Here is a 14,319-nt window from a genome sequence, read left to right on the forward strand (position 1 = left end):
TATGGTTTTGCCCCATAGTATGCTCTTATCCCAATGGATTTATCTAAGTAGTGTTGTAGACCACTTTTTTAACTATGTAACCAGGTAAAGACCCTTCCTCCTACCTTCTGCTTTTGTTTACAATGCTGTAATTCTGGAGCATTTCTGCTAGAGTTTGTAGAGCTACTCTAAATAGATAAACTTAGAGTTTGACCTGGTAAATTCCACAGAGTAGTTTGTGGACGTATCTTAATGCCAATTATGTTATTAACAAAATACTTAATTGACTTCTCTGCAAATAGTATTACATGTATGGTGTGCATGATAAATGAGATCTTTGACTTGCAGACACTCATGCATTTAATTGTAATTATTTTAAAGGCTCAGTGAGTTAGTGGGTAAAATAGAATATGGTCAAAAGCCCAGATAAGATCACAGTAACAAACATTTTTCTTTCAAAGTTCATTTGTGTTTTCGAAGTGCATCTTCAGAAAGAAAACAGAAAGAAGCGTTAGTTGTGGTACGAACAGAACTAAAACCTGAAAAAATTTAATTCCATAGCAACAAAGAAGAAAAACTTCTAATTGAGAAAATAAAGCTTTGGCTTACATGGATAACCTTTAATGAAATCTACCTCAACCTTTTCAATTTGACTGAAGTGTTTTAAAATGTAATCTCAATTACAAGCCTTTGATTTACATAATTCAAATTGTTCTTGTGCCCTAATGCTTTTCGATATTTCCTCATTCACATTAGCTTCTTATGGATTTTTACTTTCTGATCAAACACAGTTTTGAGACCTTCTTCAATTAAATGCATTTTGTTACCGATATGTAAGAGCAGAAACATAAATTGTTATACTGCATTTTCAAATTGACCGTGTGATGAACAATGAAATGAACTTGGGTATGACATTTAAATCATGTTTTTGAAAGGATTTGGTATGGGAAATACTGTTATTTTTACTGAAGAGAGTGAAATCATAGAATCACAGAATGGTAGGGGTTGGAAGGCACTTCTGGAGATCGAGTCCAAGCCCCAGCTAAAGCAGGTTCCCTACAGTAGTTTACACAGGAAAACGTCCAGGCAGGTTCTAAATATAGAAGGAGACTACACAACCTTTCTGGGCAGCCTGTTCCAGAGCTCTGTCACCCTCACAGTAAACAAGTTCTTCCTCATGTTTGTACGGGACTTCCTGTGTTGCAGTTTTTGTCATTTATTCCTTGTTCTGTTGCTGCACAGCACAGAAAAGAGCCTGACCCCATCCATTTGACTTCTCCAACTTTAATGTCTGTAAACAGTGATGAGATCCGACCCCTCCATCTTTTCTTCTTTATCCTGAACTGTCGTAGGTCTTTTAGCCTTTCCTCGGGAGGGAGGTGCTCCAACCTCCTAATAATCTTTATGTCCTCCCATTAGACTCTCTCCAGGATATCCCTTCCTTTTTTGAACCAAGGATCCCAGACCTTTACCAAGTTTTTCAGATGTGGCCTGACCAGGGCAGAGTAGAGGGGGAGGATCACCTCCCTTGACTATTTTTAATGAAACCCAGGATCCCATTGGCCTTCTTGGCCACAGGGGTACACTGCTGGCTCATGGCCAACCTGTCGTCCACCACAACAACCAGATCCTTCTCTGCAGAGCTCCATTTGAGAAGATCAGCCCCCAGCCTGTAAAGGTGCATGCAGTGATGACTTGCTTAAAAAAAAAAAAAAAAAAAAAAAAAAAAAAAGCAGGGAATTACAGTTTAACAGTTATGATTTGTTAGAAAAGAATACCAATAGTGAAATTTGAATGGTGCGTGAATGGCATTGCAGTGTAATAAACAGTGTAGCCTAGTGGTTGAAACTGAGATGAAACCAGGACTATTCGTAAGCAAACAGTTGAGACATACTTTGTGACCTTAAACAAGCAATGTAACTTTTCTGTGCCTCCAGATGGGGTGTGTAAACAATTTACTATAAGACAAGGTAGAGTGAATATGCAACATGCCTGCAACTACTCCTGTGTTTTCTTTTACCCCTGAAAATTATATCTTATTCCTGCTTAGTGGAAGTAAGGGATAAACTAATCATATTTACATGTTTTAGCACATGCACACAGATCATTAGAAAGAGTACTTATCAATGTAAGATACACTTACTGGGACTTAAGTCCCAGTCTGGCTCATTCACCTGTCCCTATGTCCCCAGAGTGCTTCTGAACTTTTAACTACCTGAGATGTCCATTAGGGCACTTTTTATCGTTAAAAGCATGCCTCAAGGTTCCTGGAACAAAAAGCTGCCTGCCAGTGCAAAGATTATTACAAAAGAGAAAGCAGAGTTTACTTTTGAAGCAAATCAATGTGGTAGCAGAATTTTTTATTATCTATAGTGTTTCAGAATGATACATTGCAGAGCATCAGCAACTCCTTTGATGCTGTCCACCATTGATTATACTTTAATAGAATTCTTAACTCCTTTAAAATATACTTTAGTGGAAGAAAATGTGTTTTTACTACTTTAATTTGTTTTGTTTGTTTGTTTTTGCCCATCATCATTGAGTTCACTGAACTCAGTAACAGCTTCACCTGGTTAATACCAGATACTTCTCTTCCTTTTCTGTTTTTAGTGAAATCATATTCTCTGTACAGGTCAGTGGGTTTCCTTAAAAATGGATAAATTGGGGAAATACACTAATATCTTCTTGCCTTGCATTTACTTCGTCCCCTTAGCTCTTCCCATGCTTATGCAATATTATCTGATTTGATTTGTGGTTCGTCACAGTCAGTATGTGGCGAACATGACATACAGAATCACTTTTCACAATCAAATACCTCGTGGTATTTCTTCCTCATTCATCAGTGATAGGTACGTAATAGGACAAGGGATCCTTTTGACTTGCCCTTTTATCAGCAGCACTGGAACAGATGTATGTGGATTTGATGTAAGATTGGAAAAAAGAATCTTGTCATTCATCTTTGCAAAACATTCATAAGAGGAAAATAATTATGGGAATGTAGTGGTCAACCTAGTGGGAAATTACACAGTGCATACCTTCTCAGAGGGCTAGGTGTGGATTTTCTTAAGAATTTTGTATTTGAAGTGTCTTAAGAGCGTAGTATTCCAGATATCAGCATTAAAAATGTCAACTTTCCAACATTTTGAATACTCATATTTTCCCTATTGTCCTCTTTGTCATTGAGAGTAGTGAAATGTATGACTTCTGAATTGCCATATTGTCTCATTCTTCCCTTCCAAGCATTTGTCCTTTTAAATGTTTCCTCTGTTCAGTGTCCAGAAAATATCTATTTTGAAAAGTCTGATTGGAAACATTTTAAAAACCAAAGGATAAAAAGGAGAAATAGGAAAAGAAGTAGTGACTGAATTCACAATTCAATCTACACAATTATCAAAGTAAAAATAATCAAGCAGAGAGGAAATCACAATTTGAAACACTGGAAAAATGTAATGAATTTTTTTCTGAATTTTGTTACTTTTCGGCTCCTCTGGGAGACTAGCTTTCATTCCTTCTCGTGCTGCTTTCCTATTTCTTTACAGCTCCACCAGTCTTTACTTCTACCCTTCAATTCAGTAAGCTGTGATTTCACGTCACATGCAGACAATGTCATATGCCTTGTTCACAAAATACACGTGGCTGTTGTGCTTCCAATTTATATTCTGCACTAAAAAGGTTTATGGGAACTTATTTTCACTTCCATTAAGATTGAACTATGCTTGAAAGGAAAGTGATGAAGAGAAGACAGGTCTGCTGTCTTGTCCAAGCTCACAGAGTAGCACTGGCAGTAGGCATATTCTACGTATTTGTTTGGGTGATACTTTCAAAACCATATCAGAACAAAACTTTTCCATGAGATCTACTGAGATGTAGCTGCCAGCATCTCTCTGCTCTGGATACTCTTGAGATGAGCAATGTACCTGTAGTAAATTCAAATATTTTTCACATACACCAGTTGGCTGATAAGTGGAAGTGCTGGAATGACAGTGACAGTGTTGAGACTCATCTGCCAGATTTCCACAGGTTAGGAAGAGTTGTTCTTTGTTTCAGATGCTGAGCAGGGGTGCAGAAGAGTTTAGCTAAATTCTGGGTGAGCCACAAGCTTTTTCTGTAATATCTTTGTACTTCAAGTACCTATCTGTAGAATAGGCATAATAATGCATCCTGGCCTTACAATAGGGTATAAGACTAATTAACCAACTTCAAACAGACACTGAGATGGTGGGAATAACAAGGAAAGCCTAATGTCTTACGTAAACAGAGAGCTACATAGAGATTAAACTTCGAGTTCACTTTGCATGAGCTCATTCCTTGGTGATTTATTCCAGATTTACACTTACAGATAAGAGCAGTTTGCCTTGGCCATTGTTTTGACATGTGCATTTTGTAAGCATCAGACTAATCTTTTATTTTGTGGGGGAGGGGCTCCCTAGCTAGAGAATTGTTTTGCGCTTGAAGGTAGAGCAAAATAATTAAGAAAATGATTGCAGTGCAGGGTTCTTAAAGTGTTGTGGTATCTTTTTCAGCTGATAAATGGGGGTGAAGATGTGCTGATATTCTACAACGATAGAGCATCATTTCCAGTTCTACTCCAAATGATGTGTTCAGAGCGAGATCGAGCAGACGAGAGCGGACCCTTAGCGTATCACATCACTCTAGTGGAATTGCTAGCAGCTTGTACAGAAGGAAAGAATGTATATACAGAGATCAAGTGCAATTCACTCCTGCCACTGGACGATATAGTGAGAGTGGTGACCCATGATGACTGCATACCTGAGGTAAGACTCACTGAATGATGGAGCAGAATTACAATTTTTAGAAACGCAGAAATATTTTGCTGTTTCTAATATCCTGAAAAGTTGAGTATTTACACAGAAAAGAGGCTTGAAGCAGGTGTCACTTGTGGAGGTAAATAAATGAGAAAGGATTGTTAATATTTTTTTAAGTAGAAAACTATTCCTTTTGCTGCCTGCTGTTAGTCATTTCTGGATCGGGAGAATTTTTTGTTGTTGTTTTTCTGGGTTTGTCCAGCTACTGTTAGAATTTAGTCCTCTGCTAAACTTCTGGCTGTTAGTGGCAAAGAGTAAGCTAAGTGATTTGTCAGGCTAGTATTTTTCCTCTGCTTTGAACTGTTGGATATTCTAGAGTAACATTCTATCCATGTTGAAGTCACTGGGAGTTTTGGGTGAAGTCTTGTTTTATTAAATTCAGTTCCAGTCTGGCAAATACCCTTTTTCGCTTCATATACAGGCCTAATTCTGCAGATAGTACCAGTAATGGCTCAGTAGAACTGTAATACTTTATGCTGATGAGAATGGTAATGCTTGCCCCGAATTTGATGTGATCAAAATAAGTCTTCTTACAGTCTATGCAGGACCTTGTTCCGGCCCTGCATATTGGTCAGAAGGATTTCTATAGGCTGTTGGAGGCATGGGTTTCGTATCAGTGCAGCTAGGCCTTGCTGAAGTATATAATTCCTCTGTCCCATAAGAAAGTCACCTTGTGATCAACTGATTCTTTTCTTATAAAGTAGAATGTTTGCTCAAATGGTTCCTCCTAACGTTGACATTAACAGCTGCTGATTAAAAAAACCCAAACAAATGAAACCTAAAAGTCTTACATCTAAGAGTTTTCTCCTGACCTCTTTAAACTGCGACCATCTCTTCTCCTTTGACCATGTCAAAGTCTGTATTTAATACGTACATTTCAGTCACTGGATATCCATTTTTATGATGTGCTGGCACAGGCTTTTAGTACAGGAGAGGAGTGAAGTTCTGCACTGCTGTGGCAGTAATGACAGCGCTGCAAAAGCTTTCTCTTTCATTTAGGTCTGAGTTGTACCTACTCTGAATATTAGCACTGCATAGGATTGTCAGAAAATAGGGATTGCGGTCTCATCTCTGTTAAAGACCTTTTTTGGTATTTGTCAGGCCTGTCACAAGGCATCAGCCCGCAAGGATCAGCTGATTAATACATGGGTGTCTTCCATTTTGGCAGTTCCTGATTTTTGAGCCAGACCATTGTATTCTGAATGTCATTTTAGTATCAGTTATTAACTGTTAAATTAATAATGTTATTATTGCTTTGTGGGGGAATTGGTATTAGAGTTTTGGAGAACATCTCTATTTTTCTTAACGTGGTCTTTCAGTAAGTACATTAGTGTATTTGTTGCCACGCTTATCTCTTAAATCTTTAGAACCAAACATACAGTATTACTGTTATTGGCATTTCTTAGAATTGGAAGGATGATCTTATTCATTCAGTATTCTTACAGAAAATAGGTATGTTAATGGCTTCTGTTGTTCTGTTTCATATTGTTTCTGTATTTGCTCATCCTGCAGGTGAAAATTGCCTATGTTAATTTTGTTAACCACTGTTACGTGGACACTGAGGTGGAAATGAAAGAAATCTATGCCAGTAACCACATTTGGAAGTTATTTGAGAACTTTCTTGTTGATATGGCAAGGGTAAGTTTCATGAGGTATCGTATGTTGCAGTATAGTCAGGGATGACAACTGAACTTTGAGTGAATTTCCTTTATTTTATCCACTGCTTTTTCAAAGTTGAATATAAATATATTTTTAACAGATCATCGTTTCTATTTTATTTTATCTGTCATCATTTAACCTGCTAATTGCTAATGGTCTTCTTTGTCTAGAAGGGCACCTTGGGCACATGTCCCTTTCTCTTTACTTCCAGAAAAACAAATTGGATGTGTGGGTTTGATACACAGGAAACAGGGTTGAAAACATTTTGTCCTTCTACTGGGAGTGTGCATTACTTGTGATTATGGTGGTAATTAAAACAAACAGCCACATCTGTAATCTCCTAGGTTTACTCTCTTAGTATAGAGAGAATCAAGGATAAAGAAATTCTTTGTCTCCTGTTTCTTCTTTAATTTAACCTTGGCCCTTTTCTTTTTTCTTGGTCTTTTATTCTGCTGTCACTACATTCTCACTGCTGCAAAAGGCAGGTGTAGAGCTCTACTTTTTCAGAATACTAATTAGTGTATAAATGATCAGCTTCAAGGTGATGGGACATAGTTGGTAGTGTAGGCATTCAATTCCCTAGAATCTCAGCATCGTAGAATTTCCAAAGTCTAACTCCAGGCTCCACACATGACTACACAAAAATCAGACCATACGTCTGAGGGCATTGTCCAGACGGTTCTTGAACTCTGCCGGCTGGGTGCTCTGACCACTGCCCTGGAGAGCCTTTTCCAGTGCCCAGCGCCCTCTGGTGAAGAGTCTTCTCCTGATAGCCAACCTGACCCTTCCCTGTTACAGCTCCATGCTGTTGCCATGGGTTCCATCAGTGGTCACCGGATAGAGTTGCATCAAGTTTCAAGTTCATAAGTGACATAAGTGATATTAAGCTTTCCTCTCCTGATATTTTGGAAGAAATATAACTGGGAAGCTTATTACTTCTGGAAAAATAGCATGCCATAGTGGAACCAGGAGGAGAATTTAGTGTGAAATAATGAGTACAGCTTGCAATACCTATCCTTTTTCTAGTGGGTAGTATTTCTTGTGAGAGCCTGATATTGATGTCTGTTAAAGGAGTTGCTCTTTCTCAGGAAGTAGAAACACAGGTGTTTATTTTTTTGTGCTGGTGGCCAATTTTTGACTGCCAGCCAGTAATTTGAAAGTGTTATGGAGCATGTTCTCATAGTGCATGTCTATCCTTTCCCTGTCCGTGGTCCATTGCATTTCATAATCCATCAAGTTCTCACTCCTTGCATCTTTCATTTTGTTGAAATTAGAGAAGAAAAGGAAAAAGAATCTCAATTCAGTCCTGCAGCAAACATTTTCACCAGAGTAATAGTGTGCCACAAAATCATTTCTTTGAAACCTACTGGGAGAAAATACCATACTCATAGTCACAATGATTTATGGCCAAAGGAAGAATGAGTGCTGAGACTTGTGCTGTGTGATAGGCACAGGGGCCTGTTCATTTTTCTGTGAAACAGAAAACTTATAAATGTTTTTATTTTTGCCCTTTTCTGGGCACAGGTTAACATAGGAATATTTGTGTTCTTTTTTGATGGTAGCTGTTTTCAGCAGTAAAGAGACCTCTGCAAATTCAGTTTTCTTGCTGTTTGCCTTGTTGCTTAGCTGAAAAGCCCTTCTGGACATACCCACTTCGTTTGCAAATTAAGATCAGGAACCTTCTTGGAGCACAATTCTGGTTTTTAACCTTGCTGTTTTTCACCAAGAAGTATTTTCTCTTGCTTTAAATCCTTTTCTGGGTTGCACTTTTCTGATATATCATGGTACTGACCTTCTGACGAGTCTCCCCCCCCCAACTATTTGACATGATCAGTTTTCCTGGCCTGTTGGCTTAAAGCAGATGCATGCAGAGAAGGGACTCTGCCCACTGTTCACTTTGTGAGCCTGGAGACATGCTGCCGTGTGATTTGGAGTTATCCTGATGCTGGTGAGCCTTGAACTTGTTTTCATTTGCTAATAGGACAAATTTGGCTCCAGGTCTTCAGAGGTGAATATTGAGTGTTTTGTTAATGCTATATTTTGTGTGTGTGCCTTTTTCTCCAAATGGCAAAATGCAGTTTTTTTTGCTCTCCTGCAAAGTCCTTAGGGCAAGTGCCTAATTAGCTCTTTTTATTAAGATTTTCAGTGAAAACAAGTAAAAGAACATATCCAAAATGCTCTTGCATGTTCTGCTCTTCTGCCAGGCCCCATGCATAGCTGTATCTTCTATGTTATTGAGCGTATTTGGCTTTCTGGGTCCCAGGCTGAGCCTCTGAGTTATAAATACATCAGCTTTATGTAGCTATCAGGACGGTTAGAATGCTGTCAGCTTCATGAAAGATGTTACAATACCTTTCAAAGCATTTAGAAAAAGAGCCCTTTGATCCTCCGTGTTGCAGTGAGCTAAAAGAGATGCTTTTGCGTGGGGGAAGGGGAAATGCTTTCCTTTTAGCTGCTACAAATGCCTGTCAGTGGGTGAGTTTGTGAGCTTTGAGTCTGAGTCTGTCATTAGAGAGCGCTAAGGTGAAAGATGGAGAGTGTTATCCTCAGGTTGAATTCCTTCAACCTGAAAAAAGAAATAAGGAAAAAAGAAACCTTTTTTTTTTTTATCTGTTGCTAGACCAAAGAAGGAAATATTTAGTCCTCAACTGTCATTCTTTTTCAACACTGTGATACCTTGCAAAACAGGCAGTTGGCAGATGTGTGTATTAAATTCCATTTGCCAAAAGCAATTGCTCTTTCAAAGACACCTTTTTCTGCTGTTCCTGCCAGCCTACTTTCTCCCGTGTATGACTGAGAGCGCGTCACTGAGCAGGTGGGTGCAGCTCCAGGAAAGGCTTCCCTTTCCTACAGGTGGCTCATTCTGTAAGTCAGCAGCTGTATTCTGAGCAGGATTAAAAACAGCTGAGATCTGACAGCTGTGAAGTCATCGTGACTTTCTCCTGCAGAATTTTTGAAATATTATTCATGTGAGTTTTGGTCCCAAAGTCTCTTAAGAGGTTTTTAAACACTGCTTTCTCAATCTTCATCTCCATTTCATGCATTTCAGGTTTCTTCTTCCACAGAGAAACATCTTTCAGTCCCCAGAAGGGCAGAGGGATAAGAGCAGATAAGAGAATTTCCAAAGTCCTTCTGAGATGGGAATTTTTCAGACCTGTTTTTAAGCAGAGTGGTATCCCCGCATATGGCTCTGCCATGCTTATTCACTTTTAGACAAGTGAAGGAAAAGCTTAACAGCATTTTGGAATTGAGGCTTGGTGATTTCTAAATTCTCCATGCTAGTGCTGCACAGCTCTGTCTTCCCATTGGGATAACAAATACTCAGCCTCCGTCAGAATTGCCATGCAGATTAATTAAAAGCAGAAGAATACCAAGAAGTTTTCAGTTCTATGATATTTTTATTTTTTTTCCCAACTAAGTTTTGATTATATATCTCAATATAATACCTCCACGAGGGCCACAGAAGAGGAGGTGTCATACTCTCCTCAGACTGGAGGGTTGAAATGTTTACTGTTCCATTTTAGCCACCGTTGGTTCTCTGACCAAAATCTTTCCTTTCCTGAAGTGATAAGATTGCACTACATGGAGGCATGACTTGTTTTTCTGACACAGTTTAGAAAAACAGACAAGCAAAGCTCCTCCAGGTGCCTAATTCTTGCAGCTCTCAAGTTATCTTTGATTATTTCTCTGCCTGCCATATGACACTGCTTTTGTGTTGCTGTATCTTGCACTTTTGTGAGCCATATCTTGCACTGCACATGGGTGCTTTTAGATGTCACATCAGTAACCTTCCTTGAAGTGCTGCTGGTGAAATTGCTATCTTGTGGTGTCCAAGTGTCACAGTGGCACAGCGTAATTAGAGGGCGTATTTGCCCTGTGTGAGATTCAGGTGCTGTGTATTATGTCTCTAGTTCTGCCACCCATTTTTCTTTGTGACCTTAAGCAATTCACTCAGCTTCTCTGGACTTCCGTTCCCCATCCATAAGGTGATGTAATGATAAGTACGTACCGTGCAGATTCATGATTTTGTGTTAAAAGCCCAGATAGTTTGAAGGTTACCCCAGAAGTCTGTAAACAAAATAAATTCTGTTCTTGCATAGATTCTCTAGAATGTTGCAGAAGCCTGTGGCTTGCATTGGTGAAAAAGAATAATTTTGCCTTTCATTTATTTTTGAACCTGACTAGAACTGCTTATTTGAAGGCTAATGAAGAGGTAGGATGAGTACGATCTGTACGCCTTGTTTGTCCAGTCCTGCCTTTCTCACCCTGACTTGCTTTGTGTAGACTCCTTTTAGCACTTCTTTTAGTACAGTTTGGACTGACATATGCAAAGTAAAAATAACTCTGTGTAGATGTTCACAAATGTTGAGGGGAAAAAAAAGAGAAGAAATACTGAAGCATGTATGTACCATCCCAGTAATGTTTTCCGTTCTTTAAACTTGACATCTTTATGCAGCAACAAACTTTTAATATTGTACCAAAGAGTGTATTTAGGAATCAATTCTACAAATCTGCCCATATCCTCCTACAATTTAATCATCTTTCTGTGCTCCAAAATTGTCCCAGTGCTATCCATTCTCTTCTTTCATTGTTTTTAGGTTGTCTTTTCTATTTTCCTCATGTGGCTTTCTTAATTAATGTTGTCTGCTTGAAATCTGGAAGGCTGTTAGTATTGTCTATGCTATTTTCTTCTCTTTCCCTCCTTTTAAACATTTATTTTTTGCATGTGAGCTTCACCCTTGCCACTCGTTTGTGTTGAATGTGGTAAGAAGATAAACATTACCTGAGATCTTTCTAACCTAATGGGTTTGTTTCAATCTGTATCTCTAAAACCTCTTCCAACTTACCTCCAATAGGTAGGGAATAGAAGGGAACGTTCATTTTCTTCTTGAATCCGTCTAAATATGCAGGTGGTATGCAGTGTGCTGATTTTTTTTTTCATGGAAAGAACAGACAGCCAACCAGAAAGAACTAGTTCAGAAGAGAAGGAGATTTAAAATACAGCGTGGATCTTCGAGAAGGGAGATAAGCTATTACAAATACATCTCAAACTTGTAAGATAGTTATCTCTGATAGATTTTTCCATAAAATCCGTACTAAGAATAAATATTATTATATGGGTTGTAATAAATACTATGTAGCATAGTTTGCTTACTTAAAAGTTCTAAATCTCATTGTTTCCTCCTTCTTTCCTGTAGGTTTGTAACACCACCACGGATCGCAAACACGCAGACACATCTCTGGAGAAATATGTCACTGAGCCTGTAATGAGCATTGTGAGTGGCTTCTTCAATTCTCCGTTTTCAGATAACAGCACCAGCCTGCAGGTAAGAAAAAGAGAGACAGACCAATATGTAATTCAGCCCATTAATGAGATACCTTCTGCTAATGACATAGGAATCCTGTACCTTTGTATCCTTCTCTAATTTCTCTCTCCCTTCTCATGCCACTGGCTGGCAGCTTAATTTCACTTCAAATCACTTACTCTTCATTTTTACTTTTTACATCTCTGACCAGCAGACAGCTCAACGCTGGCTCTTGTGGATTCACTGGACAGGTTATCTTTGAAGAATAAAGGTTTATCTAGTTGCTTATACGAAAAAACACTGTGTTCTATGACAAATTTACATACACCTGAGAACCAGGAAGATTTCTCAGTCCTTCTGCTCTGTACTGTGCTTAATATCAGTGGTAATCTGGTGGCAAATTACATGCTTTGGCCTCTGTCGGGGTGCAGAATTGGTTTGCATTCTCTCCTGTCCTGAAGTGCAAAGAGAATTTAATTTAATTTAATTTAATTTAAGTGTACAAGCTAAAAAAAACCCCACACATGAGATTTATGTTGTGTCAAATCTTAGGACAGTTGTGAGGACATTCTAAAGTATAAACTTCCATGTTTATCTTTTTGATTTTAGACACATCAACCTGTTTTTATTCAGCTATTGCAGTCTGCTTTTAGAATTTACAACTGTACCTGGCCAAACCCAACTCAGAAAGCCTCAGTGGAGTCATGTATCAAAACGCTGGCTGAAGTGGGTAGGTGCCAAGTTCTGCCTTCATTGTTGTTCTCTGTGTTTTAAGATCTGACTTACCTGAGGTTGAATGTTTATGTTTTTGTTTTAGTTCTCTGATTATAGCACCGTGTAGTTCTGCCAGTAGTAATTTAAGAAATCCCACTTTAAGGTTAAATTCTGACACATTTTATAATGCTTTCAAATCTATTTCATCAAATAGGGGGTGAACCTATCAGCCAGAGAAGTGGGTTTGGTAAATGAATTATATTTACTCAAGATAGTTATGGTATTAAAACATAACCAAAACTTGTGAGTATGAGAATATCTGGACATTTCTAGTCGTGCTGTAATGTTGTAAACAGTGACACTTAGGAATTAACAGAGAACACCATCTTTTTTTTCCCCTGGGTTTGTCCCCTCAGTGAGTCGGGGATGGAAAGCAGAATTCTCTAACTCCATAGCTTCTCTGCTTTCTCTTCACCATCAGGCCTATGCATTTACTGCTGTTACATGCATATTGGCTTGCACTGGCATGAAGACTTAAATCATATTTGGTCCCAAGGGCAGCAATAAGTTACATGCTTTGAAATGAATTCAAATACTACATTAAAATCAAAGACTTAAAACTCCTTCAGGAGGGATTCCATCCTAAAATTAAAAAAAAAAACAAAACAAAGCATTCTTCACCTGTATGTAGATAAGACTGCTAAAAGTTCATTCATAAGTTACATTTCTGTGAATATAATTTTAAAGTTTGCCACAAAAGGAAAAAAAGATTATTCAAAATAGTTTCCATAGAACTAAGAGAATAAGGTTCCACTCAGCATGAATTAAAGGCAGAATTGTATAGAAACTGGCTAAACGTTGTAGTTGATGCAATTTTTAAATTAATAAATAATGATAAAACAAAATGAAAGGGTGCCTTAACTATCTGCATCTTCTGTGACGTTGCAGTGATCAACTCTAAATTTAGATCTTGAGATAGCTTTGGAGGGATATAATTTAACATTTTAGTCAAAATACCTCATTAACTTTTTGTCTGAGTGAGAATAGCAGTTATCTAAAAACAACCTTCAGTTGTTTTGTTGTGCAAATGATTTAATCATGGATCTATCTGACAAGAGAACTTTGAAAACTGGAGACAACTCTAGTCTTTGTGTGTTTAACACTTACTTCCTTGCTCCCCTCTGGCACTTCTGGAAGGAGTAATCAGTAAATTACTTTCTTTGGGGGTCTGAGGAAAGAGGGAAGAAAGTAAGGCAGATGAGAGTTTTTGAGACCAACTATACTCTATGGATACTTCTAGACAGCTCCATGTCTACATTTCTGTGGAACTAAATCTTAAAAACAAATTTTATCTCAGAGAGGTCACAGAGAAAAGGATATGTAGAGTCACCTGAGCCTAGTGCTGAAACAGCCAACCTGAATTTGTACCCATAACAGCCAGATGGGGAAAAAGTGTGCATCACCTTGATGGAAGTGGTCTATAATGTGGGTTGGTTGGTTGGTTGGTTGGTTGGTTTCTCTTGTTTGTTTGTTCATTTTTTAAAGTATGCCTTTGTGCTGTCCAGCCTTCTTGCTTCTCTGGCTTCATGCTCATGGGATCCTGCCCATGTCTTGGGCATTCTCAGATGTGGAAGTAGAGCTGAGCTACCATTGAAGGGCCTCACTCTGTGTCCTCCTGTGTGACTTCCATGCTACCAGCAGCAACAGTAGGACTGGGAGCCTGTGAGTGACATTGGTGTGCCGTGGGTCTGGCAGCAATGGAGCTGGCCCCTGAAAGCACACTTTAGCATGCAGTTTGTTGATTTCCTTGTCCATATTATAATGGCTTAAGGATT

The 14,319-nt window shown here is 38.5% G+C and overlaps 1 protein-coding gene across 4 annotated transcripts in view; it reads left to right on the forward strand.

The window, feature by feature from the left end:
• The window catches only part of ITPR2 (inositol 1,4,5-trisphosphate receptor type 2), a 272,614-nt gene that overhangs the window by 126,326 nt on the left and 131,969 nt on the right, over positions 1–14,319 (forward strand). For all 4 annotated transcript variants that reach the window (XM_052690593.1, XM_052690590.1, XM_052690591.1 and 1 more), the window contains 4 exons: positions 4,503–4,754; positions 6,318–6,443; positions 11,663–11,791; positions 12,380–12,500. In XM_052690593.1, the coding sequence (XP_052546553.1) occupies positions 4,503–4,754; positions 6,318–6,443; positions 11,663–11,791; positions 12,380–12,500 (628 nt within the window). The remainder of the gene's footprint in view (positions 1–4,502; positions 4,755–6,317; positions 6,444–11,662; positions 11,792–12,379; positions 12,501–14,319) is intronic.

Source organism: Tympanuchus pallidicinctus, unplaced genomic scaffold, assembly GCF_026119805.1.
Source record: "Tympanuchus pallidicinctus isolate F22 unplaced genomic scaffold, pur_lepc_1.0 scaffold27, whole genome shotgun sequence".
In the NCBI taxonomy this organism is placed as follows: domain Eukaryota; kingdom Metazoa; phylum Chordata; class Aves; order Galliformes; family Phasianidae; genus Tympanuchus; species Tympanuchus pallidicinctus.